The sequence below is a fragment of the Furipterus horrens genome, unplaced genomic scaffold (assembly GCF_987537825.1).
Source record: "Furipterus horrens unplaced genomic scaffold, mFurHor1.1.pri manual_scaffold_8, whole genome shotgun sequence".
In the NCBI taxonomy this organism is placed as follows: Eukaryota; Metazoa; Chordata; class Mammalia; order Chiroptera; family Furipteridae; genus Furipterus; species Furipterus horrens.
In genome coordinates, this window is record NW_028327178.1 from 98143858 (window position 1) to 98162972 (window position 19115).

General features: G+C 42.0%; 1 protein-coding gene across 12 annotated transcripts in view; it reads right to left on the reverse strand.

The window, feature by feature from the left end:
* Window positions 1-19115, reverse strand: part of PTPRT (protein tyrosine phosphatase receptor type T) — a 690852-nt gene that overhangs the window by 322199 nt on the left and 349538 nt on the right. For all 12 annotated transcript variants that reach the window (XM_090286424.1, XM_090286422.1, XM_090286420.1 and 9 more), the window contains exon 8: window positions 3121-3230. In XM_090286424.1, the coding sequence (XP_090142550.1) occupies window positions 3121-3230 (110 nt within the window). The remainder of the gene's footprint in view (window positions 1-3120; window positions 3231-19115) is intronic.

A 19115-nucleotide genomic window follows, 5' to 3' on the forward strand; every position in this document is an offset into this window, starting at 1 on the left:
AAAAATCAAACTGGTTTCATCTAATTAAATTTGGAAATTGCCTCATAAACATACACTCTGTTATAAATGTCTTTAAAAGCAAGGTCTCCCGCTTGCTTTCTGCAGCAGGAGTGGGTTGAGCCCAGCATGAAAGGGGGACTCTGGATCTCCCTGCTCAGGAGGATATACTCTTTGATCCAATGTCAAAACTTCCTAAAGAGTCGTGCGGGCTAGAGCAGGGCTTCTCAGACTTCAATGCCCATGTGAATTTCCCAGGCATCCTGCTGAAATGGAAACCGATTCAGGAGGTCTGGCGAAGCCTCAGATGCTGCATTTCCAACAGCTCCCAGGTATTGCTGATGCTGCTGGTCCATGAATCACACTGACTATGGGGCAAGGCACCTGCCCTTGAATTCAGGACCCAGGAATTTGCCATCTCAGCTCTGTGACCTTAGTCTTTTCTATTCGCCTCTAGGAGTCTCAATTTTCTAATTTTTATGTAATAAGAGCTCACATTTACTAATAATATTTCTAAATGCCAGACACAATACTAAACATATATTTATATTTCTATGTAAATATAAGTATAAATGAAAGGTTTCAGGATAAACCCAAGGTTACAGAGCAAGTGCACAGTAGAGCTGGGATTCAGACCTAGGCTGTTTGGCCTCAAAAGGCAACATCCTCACTTTCTGGGGCTTCACTAGCTTGTGACACACATGGTCACAGCCATGTGTTTTGCTTGAAATACAAGGGCCTGAGCCCATAGCTTCCTTAGCTCCCATCACAGCATCATCCAAGAACCCGGGCGTATTCCCCAAAGGTAACCTCAAGGGCTCTTAGACCAATCAGACAGCCACAGCCTTCTAACTCTGGTTCTTTGCCATCCTATTCTCTACAGCATAAAAAGCTACTTGACAGGGTCTCATCACGGCTATTTCCAGTGGAGTCCATTATGGGAGTGCCAACAACCCCAGCAACTGGTCTTTGAAAATCCTTAAGGCACTGAGTTCACATCCAAGTGAGAAGCAGGACAAATTGTCCCAATGTGTGCTCACCTTTGTGCCCAGAGCTCCAGACGGTGTACCATCTAATGAAGCCTCGACTTCATGGAGCTATTGCTCAAACAGGGCGACTAACTCACAGTTGGGTTTGCACTCTTGTGCCCTCTCCATTTATTTCTTTCTTCTTATCTTGCAAGTGCAATCAAGGGTTTCCTAGCCCGGCCCAGTGCATAATCCTATCAGAGGAAGTAGGCTGTGCAGTGATACGACTCTACCTGCAACAGGGCCTAGACCGGTGGTTGCCAAATGCAGGTAGGCACAAGGATCAGGGCCTTTTCGTGGCAACATTGTCCTCAATTTAAAGCAAAATGAGAGAAAATAAGAAGATTGGCATGCATTATTCATGACAATCTAAACTTATTCAATTTGAAGGACTGCCTTTTATTCTGAAATTATGTCGTCTCTTTATTTCTGAAATTATGTCTTTTACAAAAGGATGCTAAAATCCAGTAAAGCACTCCAAGTTGGTCTCCCAAGTCTTTGGAAATGTTAGCAGCCTGTGAATTCCAAAATTCTTGAACACCTGGCACAGACAGCCATTATATAACAGCACTCAGCAACTCGACTCTCTAAGCCCCGGGTCCTTTGCCTCTGCTTTACAAAGAGCAGCTTGCTGTACACAATCAATCTCTAGCTCCTGTGTGTGTAACTTTGGCCTCTGCTTCACCGAGAACAGCATGTAGCTATGGAACAGCTGGGTTTTGTTTCAGCTGAGTTTCCAGTCCCACTCTGCCCTGATGAGGTATTGCACCCATCCTAGGCACGGTGTTTCGATATGAGCACCCCCTTCTCTAGCAGCATCCCCAGGAAGGAAGATTTCCCAACCACATGGCCCAGGATGGGGATGTTAGCGCCTCTTCTGAAGATTGCTGCATTTAGTGAGAGAGCACTTTCTGAATGTGTCTTCTCAAGCACCTTGCACCTAATGGATAGTTTTCTCCTCCATGAGCTCTAAGGTCCATCCTGGTCTCTCTAGAGAGCGTGTATCCATCAGGTTCAACCTGAATATTTCTCCCTCATCAAGTACTCCTTGGCTTCCCTTCCCAGAGCTCATCCTCCCTGGTGGCGGGATACCCTTCCCCGAGCACACTCTCGACACATGTCCCTTTCTGAGTGAGTGCAGAGTGCCTCAAATCCCTCCATGGGCCTGTAGTGCATTTGGGCCTGGGGATGTTTGTCCCTCCCTTCACCCCTCAGACTCCCTACAGGAACCCTGAAGTGGCAGCCATCACCCCATTTTGCAGATGAGGAAGTGAAGCATGGAGAGAGGAAGAACCTGCCAAAGGTCATGAGACTGGGGCAGACCTAGCAGGGTGCTAGGCTCCGTCTTTCCCTTCAGCTGGCTGCCATGGACCCCCTCGACATGGCTGGGTTTTCCCACTGCACCCTTATCACAGCACAAGGCTTGGGGGCCAGAGGCGATCTTGGCTGTATTCCAACACTAGAATTCAGCTATATCAGACTTCTTAGTTTCTGCTGGTTTGTTTTTGTTTTCCAGTAGACTTCTATACAATTTGTTCTAATTTTTAAAGTATTTAGGAAGCCCTATAATGTTGGCTTCTAAGTCATTTCTGCTCCATCTCTGATAGGATAATGTCCTGCTAACCCTGGGACACCATCACCTGGATGACAATAAAATATGCCTTGGCCACAGAGCAAGGTTAAAGCTGAAGAATCATGTACCCCCAGGGAAGAGAATGACACTGGGATTCTTTTGGAAGCCCTGGGACTGACGTGGGCAGGATGGCCATGTCCTGTCCATGTGTTTGTACTGTGGTTTTCTAGATGAAGCATAACTCCTGTTTCCCAGGCAACCTCACTCTCCTGAAGCCTTTGCTGCAGAGATCGAGAATCACTTCAATGGGTGGTATGTCCAATTTTCTTTGTTACTGGGGCCATTGAGACACTCAACTGTGTGTGCCCTTGTGTTTTCTTCCCACTGTGTTGGCAAGTTGTGTCTCACTCACCTTCCTGCCCTCCTCAGCAGAGCTCTGCACACAGTAGGTGTTCACCAGCCTTGGAGTGAAGTCAATGGGATGAGGCCACGCAAGTGATACAACAAGAGGGGCCTCCTTACCTCATAAAGCGTGATGACCCCATTGGTCTCATTGGGGGGTTTCCACTGGATGTAGATCTTCTCCTCAAAGGGTCCTCCTTGGATGGACTCCAGAGGAACGGCTCCTGGAGCTACAGAAAGCAAAAGTTAGGAACTGGATGTTGCCTTCCATCTCATGTCCCAAGCCCCACTGACCCAGAACAGGAGTTGGCAAAGTTTTCCTGCAAAGGGTAAATTAATAAATATTTGCGAGCCACACAGTCCTTGTTGTAATGACTCTACTTTGTTCTTGTAGCACCAAACAGCCTTAGACAATCCATGAATGAAGGGGCCTGGCTGCATGTCAATAAAACTTTATTTCGAAAAACAGGCAATGGCTGGAGTTGACCCATGGGGCATAGTTTGTTCACCCCTCTCATGGAAGGCCGATGGCTTTTCACCTGCAGACTGAGCAAGTCTGGTCTTGAACTAAGCCTGACCAGGGGAGGAAGGACCTCTTTAGGTCCCCCAGCCATGCCAGCATGTGGGGTTCCAGAACTGGAATCTTGCCTTAGGATTGGTATTTGCAGAATGCAATGTAAGCTTCACTTTCCAAACCCTGCCAAATTTTCTCCAGCTATAGTAAGTGCTTCCTCACTTGAATCCAACAGGAAATATGTACCCTGAAGCCTCAATCCAATTAGAAGAAGCTTGTCTCACTCCAAGAAGGCAGCTAGTTTGTCTCGCTGCTGAGTCTCCAATGTCTGGAACACAGTAGATGCTTAATAACCATTTGCTGGTTGGATGAATAGGCGAATAAATGACCTATGTCAGCATTTTGCCCTAATGAGCAAAACCTGTCCTGGGCTGCTTCTGTTACAGGTCATTCTTCCTGCCAGCATCCTCCTGCTGGATTCCACCATCATTAGGACAGTCTGGAAGATGCCGAACCATAAAATAAATAATTCTCCCAACTTCTAGTTATAACCCCCCTAGAGAATCATGAATTCATGTAAATCATGACTAGCTCTTTTTATATTTTGGCCTTATAAAAGCAGGTACTTTTACTAAGCACATATTCTTTGATCAAAATTTTACATACATTATTTCATTTAAGCCACAAAACAGCTCTGCCCAGTGTGTATTATCTCTCTTGTGCTGATACAGGAACTGAGGCGAAGAGAATTAAATAAGTTGCTCAAGGACATCTCGCTCTTAAGTTGTAAAGAGGGAACTGAACACCTGTCTGTGAGCTTCAAAGCATATACTCTTAATCATCATGCTATACCCCTCTAGATATAGCCTTGGCCATATGTTGCAATCACTTCCCCATTGTTAAATTAAAATATATTTCATTTTTCTCATTATAGACATGATGCACAGAATTTGTTGAATATTAAGAATATACAAAAAGATTTTAAAAAAAGAAGAGAACATCACCCATAATCCCCATAACTGAAGATATTTTTATGTCTATGCATATATATTTTTTATTTTTAAAAATTGAATTCCTACTGTGCATTTTGTGTTGTGATCCTTTATAGCTAAACAAATCACAGATTTTAAAAAATCCTTAAATGTTCTTTGGGCCATGTATTTTAATGGCTGCTTAGAGAAGGATATGCTCCATTATAGTCACCAACCCTTTCTTATTGGGCATTAATTTGGCTTAAATTCTTTATGATTACAAGTAACACTATAACAAGTATTCTTATGAATAAGTATTTGCATGAAACTCTATTGATGTCCCTAAGGTAAATTTTTGGAAATTGATTTATTGAGCCAAACTATATTATTTTTAAGGCTTTGACACACATTACCAGAGCATCTTCCAGAAAGTTTGGTACCACTCTGGGATCACTGATGACTATTTAAAAAAAAAAAAATAAGTGTATCTTTTTTTAGAACACTGGAGAGTGCAGATTTGTTTTTCAGTTTAATTGGCCATTTGTATTGATTCTTTTATGAACATGCTCTCTAGACCCTGTGCTCATTTCCCTGTATGGTTCTTCATTTTTGTTCATCATTGTTTTACGAGCTTGTAATTATAATCTGTTTTTAAGAACATAAGATTCTTTTTTGCAGGAGTTACAAATATTTTTTGTCAGTTTTTCATTTGCTTTTTAAATCTTTTAGGAATGTAGAAGCTTCTAAGTAGTCAGCTCTCTTATTACTTTTCCTTATCCATCCAGCCTTTCCACAAATATTTATTGACTATTTAATATGACCAAAGGATGGCAGTGGTCAACTAGGGAAGCATCAGTGGCAAAGAAAGATAGAATCAAATCCTTGATAAAGCTTATATTCTGGAAACTGTGACAGACATTAAATAATTACACTCATGAGTGAATTTTTAAAGTTGTTATCAGGACTTTGAGGTAAAGCACATGTGCCGGGAGAATTATAACAAGCAGAGAAAAGAAGTCTGGCAAGTCAGAATAATAAGTGGAAAATAAGTTCAAGTCAACGGATAAGCAGAAGTTACTAGGGCAAAGACCGGGAGAGTGGGTGTTGAGGAGGGTGGATACCTTTGGGAGGCCAAGGGTAGGAGGAAAGCCTTCCAGAGGCAAAGGGTGGGGGCTTGGGCCAGGGTGACGGTGTGCAGAAGAGAAGCAAACCATGTAGGAGATCTGGGGGCTGCTAATTGATGCGATTTGGTGGTGACGGATAAGGGTGGGCAAGTGGGGAAAGGTGTCAAGGCACATCCGCGCTCTGCTGTTTCATACACTGGAGTGGATCGGAGTGTGGTTTATGGAGAGGAAGCTTACGGGAGGATTAGTTTTGGAAAGGAAGCTTTCGCCATACTTCAATGGAGGTGTGCGTAAAACACCCAAGTGGCGATGCTGAGTAGCAGTGTTGCGTGTTCGAGACTGGAACCAAGGTTCAGAAATTATAGCCACAGGCACAGAATAGATATTGCAGCAAGAATACGGAGGGGAACAACAATAACAAAGCCAAGAACCGCAATATGAACAATTAGGAGAACAAGGAAACTGAGAAACCAAGGCTGTGTTCAGAGAAGCGAGGGGAAACCAGGAAGGTGAGCTGTCATACAGCAGCCCGGGGCAAGGGGGCGGGGCGGAGGGGGGCGGTCCAGAAGGGACTGGTGAAGTCACAGATTTGGCTGAATAGTCAAGTAGGACGCAGCCTCATGTTTTCCCACGGAAGTTAGGGTCTTCACGGTTTCTCGGGACCCAAGCAGGAGTGATTTAGGGAGAATGTTATTGTCTCAAGCCCTCCTGCAGTGGGTGGAGAAGAGAGTGGAAGGTGAGGGGCTGTGCTGAGACAAGCCAGTGGGAGGAGAACGCCAGACGCGGCAGGAATGGGATATGGAGCCAAAGTAGCTCCGCCTTCCAAAGACGGGAGAGGTCATGGCCTCATTATCAGCACCTCCCCCCCAAATCCAAAATGGAAGAAAGAGGTAGAAGGGTGTGAAAGAGAGAGGAAATAACTGACATTGGCAGGAGCAGGGGTGGGTGGAAAGAAAGCACCTTCCCTCTGGGAGAGAAGAGAAGAGGGAGAGAATGTGCAGACGCTTTGAGAAGGGGGAGTTGAGGTGTTCTAACAGCCTCATTTCCTTGAGAAGGAGTTTCCTTAGGAGTCCGAGAAGCTTGAAGAGGTGGCAAGTGAGCTGAATGGAGAGATGCAGATACTCCTCATTAAGAAGAATTTATCCGATGGAGTTTGTGCCTATGAATACCAAGCTGCATCCTGAGGCCACTTGGTCCCCCCCACCCCTTCCTTTCATTCCAGTTTAAAGCAAATTCTCATTCTCACCTCAGATAAGATCGAAAGTCATCTGTATGTTCTTCTATTTACTTTATGATTTGCTCCTCTCTTTTTCTTTTTAAATCTAAAACGAATCTATCTGGAGTCTGTTGACCCTAAACAAACAGTCAGATATTTCTCCAGCACAATGGGTTTACTTGGAAGCAATGAAGAATAGCAATTCAGGACATGCAGTCTCATGGTGAATCAAACGCAAGTCCTGAGGAACATAGGAGAGGAAACTTTTATAGCGAAGAGGAAGTTAGGAGAGCTATTATAAACCAAGAGTTCTTCCAGTTGGGATCTGCCATCTTCATAGAATGACAGCTCCCCCTACAGACCCTCCCACCTCCAATTTAAATGAGGTTTCTATTAATCTCATAGTCCCTTTCTTGCTGATGTGAGGTTCTTTGCATGGTTTTGTTACTGAAGCTTTGATTGGCTGTGTTATAAAAATCTTCTCTTATTTATGTCTTCCCTTTCTCATGATGTTACCTTCAGATGAAGATCAATTCATCCAAGTTTTTCTTTTTTGTTTTTGCTTTTTGTATGGGAGAAAGAGAAAGATAGATTTTGTAACTAGGTTGTGTAATTATTACATGGTATATACATATATTAAGTCATCATATTGTACATCTTAAATATATACAATTTTACATATCAATTATACCTTTAGAAATCCGGGGGAGAAAAGACACTTAGTAGTAGATGCTCTTGGTGCCCCGCCCACACGCTAATGCCTACTAGGACACCCTGGCTCTCTTCCTGAATGCTAAGGAGGCAAACTTGGCTTCCACACAGGACAAGCAAGAAGTGCCAGAGAAGTAATGCCCTCAAAACACCCTTCAAGCAATGAAAGACAGGAAGTTGATGGGTGAATATCCCAGTGGTCTCACAACTCAGTTGGGTTAACTCTGAGACATACATGTTCTATGAATACTTCTTAAATTATCTCAATACTGAAACTCGGGTGCTGCTTGCTATTATTATTTCTATTGTTTTCAACCCACTATTGGCTGATACCGTCATAAAATACACACACACACACACACAAAGAATCAATAGGAAAGTAAAAAAGAGTAAAAGTGTAATTTTAAAACATAGAAGATTCAAGATTCTCCTTTTTAAAAACTTAACCTCTATTTATGCAATCATCTTGGCACAGACCAGAAAGAGTTCATGAGGCAGCGCTGGTCCCTGGATCACACTTGGACCGTCATTGTCCTGAACCCCAGTTATTTACACATGGTAATTTTCTTGAGGACACACCTTGTATTGGCTTACTACTATTCTCTGATTCAATCCCTTTCTTCCTTACCAGTGTGTCCTAGACCAACTTTTAAATAAACTATTTGCATTTGAAGCCACATATCAGGGCCAGATAAACCCAAACAGAAATAATAAATGCAAACAAAAGTCTTATGTAAAAATATTTTCTCTATGCTGAGGTCATGAGGATATTTTCTTAAATTTTCTTCAGTTTTAAAGTTCTACATTTTATAAAATATCCTCAATTCATCTGCAATGGTGTTTTTGTGTGTAGTTTGAGGTAGGGATCCAATTTCAAGTCTTCCTCCCTATTCTAGGACCACGTAATGAAAAAATTTTTGTTTACTCAAGCGGTCAGCCATACTTCCTTTGCCTTCCATCACATTTCCACATATGTATGGGTCTCTTCTAGGTTCTCTCTATTTTGTTTAATTGTTCTATTAGACTATCCTTGTGCTGATACCATATCTTCTTAATGAAGAAAGTTTTGTAAGTCAGTATCTGGTAGAGCAAGACCTGTAACTCTGTACATCTTGTTCAGGACTGCCTTAGTTATTCTTGCCTTTTCTTCTTGCATTTGCACTTTAAAATGAGCTTGTGAATTTCCAAAAAGTTTCGGATTTTTGTATTAAAACTGTATAAGTCATACATCACTTGGGAAACAATTTATTTATTTTTATACTGTATTTTTGTGAGATTGGGGTTTCCCATCCATAAACATGGTATATCTCTTATTTAGGTCTTTAATATCTTTCAGTGCTTTCTGCATTTACATGTACTATACGTATTAGAAGCTTTTGTTGGATTTATTCCTAAATGCTATATTTTATTGCTATTGTAAAACATATATTTAAAAATACCACATCGTCGGCAGCCGTCCGTCTCGAGAGACGATGGTGTAGCTTCTTAAGAGCCTATCTGCACCGCCGAGAATGGCTGTGCAGTCCGACTCGGGAGTGACACGGTATCTGTCTCCTCCCGTGTTGAATCGACATCTTGCGATGACGCTGGAGTGTCCTCTCCAGTGGAGCTGAAGCTACAGAGCCTGGGCAGGGTGATATGGAGGGTCTGCTGTTGCCCATGCAGCAGACCCCCCCTCTCTTAGCAGCTGAAGGGTCCAAGGGAAAGACGGAGTCAATACAGCTTGGCTTCAGGTGCGCCACAGGAGTTGCCGGTGTTGACTACAACGTCAAACCGCCTTAGGGACTCCGGCTCCGGATTTTCTGTCGGGGTTTACTCCCTTAGCCTTTCCCCTGAAGAGGTATGCCGCAAGGCAGCGGAGGTTTTTTGGAGTCAGAGTTTTCCTTCTCTGATGTGCCCTGACTGGAAGATCGAACCAGCGACACTTAGCTCGCAGGCCGACGCTCAATCCACTGAGCCAAACCAGCCAAGGGCCAACATACCACATACATGTTAGCTAAATGGAAATGCAGTTGACTTTTTTAATGGTGACATTTTTGTCAAACATGTTATATTATTCTCTTGTTAATTCTAATATTTTGTGTGTAAATTTATTTGGGTTATTTATGTAAATAACCAAAGCATCTGTGGTTAGTAACACTTTTTTTTTCCAATATTTTACCACTTTAATTTTCTTGTCTCCAACCAGAGCCACCAATAAATATTTATATGACACAACAGTAACATACATCTGTTTTTCTAATGTTAAAGAAAGTGATTTTATTATTTCATCCTCAAGTATGGTGTTTGTAGGTTTCTTATAGTTAACCCTTATCAGGGTAAAAGGGTCCTTCATATTCCTAGGGTATAACAATATCTTTTGCTAAATCATGCTGAGCTTTTAACTAATATTTTTTTCTGTATCTATTTTAGTAATTGTATACATCTGCCCCTCTCTTAATTTGTTAATGTAGTGAATTACATTAATGGACTTATTAATGTTGAACCAATATGGATTTCCTGAAATAAACCAATTTTTTCCTAGTTGTATACCATGCTGGAATTTTTGTTAATATTTTGTTTGGGGCATTTGCATCTAATTGCTCTTTTTCACATAATAATCCCGTCTGATTTAGATGTCAAGGTCACGTTGCTGTCCTAAACTGAGGAGAGGAGTGTTCTTTCTTTTCCTGTTCTCTGAATGTATAGGTGTAAAGGTGGGTTTCCCAGTGCTTTGAATGTTTGTCTGGTTGTACTTGAAAGACCACCTGGGACTAGCATTCTCTTTGTTGCAAGAGTTTAAACTCCTGATTCTATTTCTCTATGTGGTGTAGAACTATATACATTTTTCCTGTAGTCAAGGTTTTAAATTTATGTTTTGCTAGCTATTTTTCCATATCCCATAAATGTCAAATTTATTGGTATAAAGGGATATTTAGTATTCTCATTTTATCCTTTTTATTGTGAAAACAACCACGACACAAGTGTATAAAACAAATACGCAACCCCATTAATTTATTAATGGTCAACTTCATACCCTCCAAAGGTAACCACTTTCTTAACTGCATAATAATCATTACCTTGCTCTTCGTTATAATTTTTATTCCTTAAACATACATCCCTAAGCATGGCAGGGTTTGTTATTAAATAAACATAATAAATACAATAAATAGTGCTAAACCGTTTTGCAAAGATCAGTCTGGGAGAATGAACCTCTTTACATTAATTTCCATTCCATGAACATGTTCTCTCCCAGCAATTATTTATCCGTTCTGCTGAGAATGTGGAGTAGTGTTTGGCTTTGTTTTTAAATCTTGTTTCTTGCTGTAATTGTTAGGGGACACTTGCTTTGCATTATCAGGTTAATCCTCTTTAATAAGAATAAAAGTATGTTTTCATCTGTCTGGTATCCAGTAGCATTTCTTTATGCAGCCTTTTAAGAGGTGGTATGGGATAGTCTAGTTTGCTGTGTCAAGATGTTCTGCTAGTGCTTCTATGAGACCCTGTTTTAAATCTTTCTAACCCCGAGGGAAAGGAAAGAATTTCGATACACTCATCCATTACTGGGCCAGATGAGAGGTCTGCATGCCTGGGAGTGCTGGGAAGGGGTGGAGGAGGTTGGGAAGGAAAATAAACAGGCAGCAGGAACTTGTTTTGGAGAGGTTGTTTGTTTGTTTGTTTGTTTTGCCTGTTTTGGGGGACAGCCTGAGGGTGCCTGCAGCACTGTTCTTCCTTTAACTGGAGTGTCTCTTCTCAGAGACAGGGTTTATTAGGTTTCTTTTCTTTCCTTCCTTATTTGTTTCCTTATTTATTCATAGACAGGCCTGGAGTGAGAGCTGTCATTTTCTGCTCTGTGGACAGGCACATAAAGATGCTCATGGATTGGATCGGTTATTCACCATCTTTTGTGGGTCCATATACATTTGAGGATCCTAGTTCTGTGAAAATGCCATTGGTATATTAACAGGTGTTTCATTGAGCCTATAGATTGTTTTGGGTAGTACAGAAATTCTAACAATGTTAACTCTTCCTATCCATGAGCACAATATCTGAGTATACATCCAAAGAAACCCAAATCACTAATTTGAAAAGATATATGCATCCCTGTGCTCATTGTTGCATTATTTACAATAGCTAAGATATGGAAGCAAACTAAGTGTCCATCGATAGATGATTAAATAAAGGAGATGTGGTACATATATATAATGGCATATTACTCAACCATAAAAAAAATAATAATAAAATCTTACCATTTGCGACAGCATGGATGGACCTAGAGGATATTATGCTACGTGAAATAAGTCAGGTAGAGAAAAACAAATACCATATGATTTTGCTTATATATGGAGTCTAACAAACAAAATAAATGAAAAAATAATAAAAACAAACTCAGATACAGAGAACAAATGGATAGTTGCCAGACAGGAGAGAGGGTGAGGGTCTGGGTGAAAATAATGAAGAGATTTCGAAGTGCAAATAGGCAATTACAAAAGAGTCACAGGGATGTAAAGCAGAGCATAGGAAAAAGCAATAATGCTGTAACAACTATGCTTGGTGCCAGACGGGTACTAGACTTATGAGGGAGCAGATCGCTTCATAAGTCATACAAATGTCTAACCACTATGCTATGCACCTGACACTATTATGATATTGAGCATCAACTGTAATTGAAAAAAAATTTAAAAGGTGCCCACAGCATTGAACTCTCCCAACCTCATCCACTAACTAACTCTATGGCTCTCCTCACCTCCAGCCCCGGTCAGTCAGGCTGGGGGGCATTTGTGCAGTTGGGTTTGGAAAGCTTTTCTTGTGCCCTGGAGGGGGAGGGGTCTCTTTCAATGAAATCACAGCTCAGTCCTTTTTTCCCCATTTGGGTCTCGCTAGGGGGCGATGGTGTGATTTGCCTCCGGGTTTAATAAGACCCTTCTGGATGCTGTTGTTGAGAAGAGAACAGAGACCAGGCCTGAAGCCAAAAGACCATTCAGGAGAATGTGACAAGAATCCGGGTTGGAAATCACAATGACTGGGACCAAAGAGCTGGCAGCAGAGGCTGTAAGAAATGGCCAAGGTCGTGCTCTATAGGGAAGCCTGAGTCAAGGGAAGATGCTGGTGGATGTGGTGTGGGGAGTGCTCAGGGCTGCTGCTTCTCACGTACACAGAAGGGGGCGCCAATCATAGCAAATACGGGGTGAAGGGTATTCTCTGGAGTTGTGAGATGGATGTGAGATGGGGCCGTGGATATGATAAAAGTGTAGAATCAAGGTTTTTGACTTGAGCCACGAATAAAATAGAGTTGCCATTAACTGAAATGGAGAAGATTGGGGGAAGAGTGAATTTGGTGGTGGATGAGGGATGATCAGGACGTCAGCCCTGGATGTGCTTAATTCCAGAGGCCGATTAGCAACCCAGGTGGCTCAGCTGAACAGGCAGTAAAATAAATGACCCTGGAGGGCAGGAGTGAAGTCTAGCCTGGAGAGAACAATTGAGGAAATTATTAGCAGACGGGTATGTTAGAGCCCAGAAATTGGAAGAAATAATTAGGGGGAATGAGTGTGGATCAATGGTTAGCAAACTGTGCCTGCAGCCAAAGGCAACCAGCTGCTCGTTTGGCAAATAAAATTTTACTGGAACACTGCCACGCCCATTCATTCCAATGGTCAGGGTGAGACGTCTGAAACCAAGATGGCGGAGGTATTACAGTTTATTTTAAAATGGTTCTTGGCCCACGACGAACAGAAATTTTGCAAAGATCACTGGTTTGGTTTTCCTTAGTTATATGTGTATAGCCATGATTAAAAGGCTGTCTTGCCATGTCTGATACTGGCCACACACCAGTTAACACAGAGAGTAAGTAAAGTAGTTTACATATACACTTTCACAGGGCACACCTTAGAGCCTGGTGGTATTACCATCCCCAATTCACAGATGTGGGCACTAAAACCTTTAGAGGCAACCGAGTTAACCAAGCTTGCATAACGAAGTAGGGAATGGAAACTGGATGTAGCTCAGATTCTTGTCTCCAAAGTATTTTCTGAATCACACCTTCTCCCATCACGTGGTAGACAAGTGGGTTCAGAAAGGCAGAAAGCCTGTGAGTGTCAAAGCCAGCATGGCCCAGCCCCAGGCCAAGGCTCCTTTGTCACACCCACAAACTACAGGTCAAGATGTCCTTTTCAATGACGCAGATTTATTTTCTCTTGATTCAACTGAGTCTCTGTCTCTCTCTCTGTCTCTCTGTCTCTCTGTCTCTCTCTCTCTCTCTCTCTCTCTCTCACTCAAAGAAAAACAATTACTTCTTGGGGAAAAATTCCTTCTTTGCCTTATCCTCTAACTTTTGTGCTGCATTACACTTTTTTCCTTTGTAATTCTTTAATGAATCTGCCTAGTCCCTTTCCACAATTTCATTTCTTCTTCTATCTAACAGCATGGAACTTTCCATCCTTTTGACACAGTTCTACAACAAAGGTTAATTACTTTATAATTTAATTCTCTTTATATATATAAAAAAAGCACACTAAAATTGCTAATTTTAACTGTGCTTCTTGTCAGTAGGTTCATGTAAATTCACTGCAATTAAACCAGATGTTTTCTTGTACCTAAAAGTTAGGCTGTAATTTAAGAGAAATTTTAATTTCAACATTAAGAAAGACAGAGAGTAATCAAGAGAAGTTTCTTCCTCTCCTCTGCTCTCCTCTCCTCCATTCAGTGGTCTTCCATGTTAATTTTTGAGAAATGAGGCTAATGATGGTGAACTTGGGGGTAGTGGTGAGAAGTGGCAAATCAGCTTATGTAAAAGCACAGAGCCCTACACAGTCAACATAAGTTTCCCTTCCTGCTTCTCTTGTCTAGGTCATTTTTTTTGCCTCTTTATTACAGGTTCCATGTTTGTTGGTTCATTATAAAGAGAATCAGAACTAGCTTAAGAAAAGTCAAAATAATTTGAAAACAGTTCCGAGGCCACCATTACATAAGACTGTAAGTGAGTCTTCTGGAGACAAGATGGATTTAGACAATTTCAATCTACTTGTATTTTCCAGTCTTGTTGGAAGAAAGATATTTTCCTGGATAAGTTTTTACACCTTAAGCTGTCAAATATATCTTTTTAATGGATCTATACAGCGGTGAGTTAGTAAATGTCTCACAATGAGCTTTCCGGGAAAAACAAAACACCAACGTGTTTGTTGATTTACATGGCGTAAATATCTCCACCATGGCCAATTTCAAGCAATGGATGTGATACCATGGAACTGAGAGGTGGGAAGAGAGGCTAGTGATCAGCTCTAGTGAGCCAGTATGAATATAGATAAAATACATTATATGTAGCCTCACCTTCTTAAAACAGCGTACAGAGCCCTGTGCTATCGTGAAAAGAGGCATGGACTTGGATGTCAGGTATTCATTCACTCAACAAATAGTTAATAGGCATCTACTATGTGTCAGGCAGAAACTAAACATATATATGTATATTTCTACACACTCACATATATATGTATACATATGTATATACACATACACACACAGATAAAGCAGAGAGAATGGTAGGGAGGTTTTGTTCAGGCATAGGGTTGTATATTAGATAGATAGGGGGAAAATCATGAATAAGTTTTGAGGATCTATTTATTGGCCCTCCCATTAATTACCTGGTAACCTTGAACAGGTTCCTTAAACTCTCTGGGCTCAGATTTGTCTTCCATACACCTGTATTAATAGCATCTACATCACAATGTTGGGCAATTGCACAAATGAAGAATATCAGCATAATGCTTAGCTCATAGTGAGCATTCAGAAATTATAACTGCATTTCTTCTTAGCCTTTATAATGTTTCCAGGTCATCTTTATAAACATCAAAAATGGAGCCCTGGCTGCTGTGGCTCAGTGGATTGAGCGTTGGCTTGAGAACCAAGTGTCGCTGGTTCGATTCCCAGTCAGGGCACGTGCCTAGGTTGCATGCCAGGTCCCCAGTTGGGGGCGCATGAGAGGCAACCACACATTGACGTTTCTCTTCCTCTCTTTCTCCTTTCCCCGCTCTCTAAAAACAAATAAATTAAAAAAATAAATAAATAAAATAATAAAAAAATATATTTTTAACTAGTCTAAGCTGTAATTAAGTGATGTCTTCAGGACTTGCCAAGGTGCGTATAGCTTTTTCCCCTTCACTGAGTGACTCGGAACTGCATTACATATTGTCTTGTTGTTAGCTCTTTTTATACTCCTCACTCTTCTCTCCTCCAGACTTTACACGCTGCACGACCTTGGTGTAGAGGGATGATGCTCTAACCAACTGAGATACCCGGCCAGGGCTACAGTTTTGAATTTTGAACCATGCCATTGTTTTGATATTAAAATAATGACATTAAATGCAAAAGTATGGGGGGGGGGCAAACCTCAAAACTGAACAAAAAACCTAACTGAGTATTATGCTGATAATATAACCATATAGAGAAAAGACCGAACTTCTGAGCACACTGTTTTGACTGCCTAAGGAAGAGAGAAAAATTGAAAAGCAAATCTTTAATCTAACTAAGTAGCTTTCTTGCTTGTTAGAAGGACTGGTACTGGAATTCGCAACTATTTCATAGAGAGCAGGATGAAGCAAAAGAAAAAAATCTGCGGGTGTTGGGAATCCAGTCCTCACTGTGGGAGGAAGGAGATGTGAACGGAAGGATGGCAAGTGCGGAAGGCTCCTGAGAGGCTGGATCTGAATCAGTACGAGCTCGTGATTTCAAAAAGATAAATCATACCCCCCAGCTCTACCTACTTGAAGAGTCCAGAGGCAATAACACCCCACTGAGCGGAGTACACCTAACTTGTACATTTTAGTACAAAAATACCACTCCCCGCTGAAAGCAACCAGAAACCCTTAGAAAAGTGGCTGACTTCAGGTCTGGGGCAGACATTACTAGGAGAGCTTAGGGTATTTTGTTGTGCCAGAAGCAAGGACGACTAATGAGAACATGGCAGAAGGACCTAGGAGCCAACTCGGAGGGACTCCCCCTAGCCAGGGATGAGACAATTTGAGCATTGAAAAGAATTATAAATAGTACTGGGTTTTAATACCTTGATCTATGAGTCAAGAGGGATACTAAATATGGGGGAGGGGATGAGGAGAGAAGAGCTCTCGATAAAGATGAATATTAATTAATACACGCAGAGGGAAAGATAGATTGAAAACTCACCCTTTTGTGAATGCCAGTGTAATGAGTGATTCAGGGAAGGACTATCAAGGAGTGCTAAAACCAGTGGGCAAAAAGCTCTAGAATCCACAGGACCTCAAATATCACTGCACAGCTTAGTTGATTTATAGGGGAGAAGGGGACTGCATGTACAGGGTGGCCCCCATCTTATCTAAGTAAACAAATGCGTCACCAGTGTGGCATTTTTGCCCCCCAAATACCTCATATTCTGGTTTGGCCCATAAAATCAGGTTTAACATTACAGGAAATGTGAACCTGAATGGTTTATTCAATTATTTTTAAATCAGTGCTAAATTTCTTAGCTGTCGTAGGATGTTGTGGGTATGTAGGAGAAGGTCCTTATCCTTAGGTCATGTACCTTAAGAGTTTAAACTTTTTCCTTTCGAACAGTTAAAAATATTATAAATGAGATTTCCCTATCCTATGTATCATACATATATATATATATATATATATATAAGAATAAGAAAATGTAGCAAAGTGCTAAAACTGTTGAATCTAGGTGAAGGGTTTACAGCTCTTCTTTGTACCATTGCCTCAATTTTTCTATAGCTTTGAAACACTTCAAAACGGACTCCTGGATACAAGTCACTGTATATCACAGGCCCATCAGAGCCTAGTGCAGTGTATGCGCTCAGGAAATGCCAGCCATGTGGGACCATCATCAAGACCTTTTGTTGTTCAGGGACTCATATATTCCATTTCCCCGTCTTGGCTGTGGGGTGACAGGTGGAGAAGTAACCACTAAATAAGTGCGCTGTGGTTTTGTCTGAGGCCTTGGTGGGAAAAGGAAAAACAAAGAACCTGTTTAGTCTCCTATCAACAGCTGCTTCTGAGAGGAAGCAACGGAACCCAGCGGCCACGAGCTTCTCTCGCCAGGGGTGGATTACTCCCCCGACCCTCAGGGTCACTGGGGTGCTGAAATGACAAGTTCTATGAATTCCCCAGAACACAATTTGTCATGCAGATGAAAGCAGCGTGCGTCCAGGCAGCTCAATTTCAGAGGTTGCTCTTTGGCTTCCTGAGAAATTTCAGGTGAGGCTCCGCTTGTCCTGGGATGAATGAGTTCCCAGCAGACAGAAAAGAGTGCCCGCCCCTCTTCAGGAATCAGGGAACCTGATCCTGGCACACAGAGGGGCCTGCACCCTGTGAGGCCTTCCTTCAGCCCACGGGGTCCTCCAGAATAGCTGTAAGACTGAGGCCTGGGGGTCCCATGGGCTGGGTTTTTTTTTAATATGATGATGTCCACACATCTCTGCAGAGTAGGAATGAATGTTTTATTAATGCTGCTTAATTAAAATTTAATTTCAAAGCTCTGCTGTTCTCATGTTGTTTTGATAAAGGCTTTGTGATTTTTTTTTTCTCCTGGTGACAAGAAGGAGAAAGGGACAGGTTGAGGGATGGCTTAACGACGGGACTTGGGATTTGCTGTTTCACCTGTGGGGAATTCTAAAAAAACAGCCCCAGGTGGTCAGAGCATCCTGAAAAATAACCAAACATCATGGGCTGCTTCTGGGACAACCCTCCCATTCATCTTCTGAGTCCTGAAGTCACAGGCTGGGTTTCAACATGAGGTCCTCTCTGTCTAACTACCAGTGACCACGAGTGGCTGAGCCGTCCGTCTTGCCCTGACTCTGCCTCTCAGGTCAGGCACTGACCATGCTGCTGTTCCTTGACCACATACGTCATATCTTCTACAACTGGTTGGAGTGGATGTATGTCTAGAACTCAGGAGGGGTTTCCTAGGCAGGTGTGTGGCTTCCGGGTTGCTTGTGCTCAAAGATCCTTCGCCAATAAACATTTTTTTTTCCTGGGATTGAGTGCAAATGTGGCAGCTACATTTATTGAAAACATACAATCTGCTGGGCGTTATTCCAATGTCTTTATATACCATCCCTTTTAATGAGCACAACAACCTATAAGGCACTGGAGATATTTCTGTCTCCATTTTATAGATGCAGAAACCAAGGCAATGAGAGGTTAAGCAACCTGTCCTACAGTCCGCCTTCCCAAACACCCCATTATTCTACCTGCTGGAGGGAGGGGCTGCACAATTTTATAAAAATCATCACCCAAGGACAAATTTTCATTACTTTTAGAGCGAAAGGAAGGCAGAGAAGAAAACATCAATGTGAGAGAGAAGCATCAATCAGTTATCTCCAGTACGTACCAGGACCGGGACTCAAACCTGCAACCCAGATGTGTGCTCTCACCATGAATCAAACCCTCAGCCTTTTGGTTATGGGACGATGCTCCAACCAACTGAGCCACACTGGCCAGGGCAGGGGCTGCACGTTTTTGAAACAATGGAGACAGACCTAGGGAAAGGTCTGGAAGCTTTATCAGAAGCCCAAACCAGGGCCACAGCTCCTGGGCTGCAGAATGAAGCAGAGATGATATGTGAC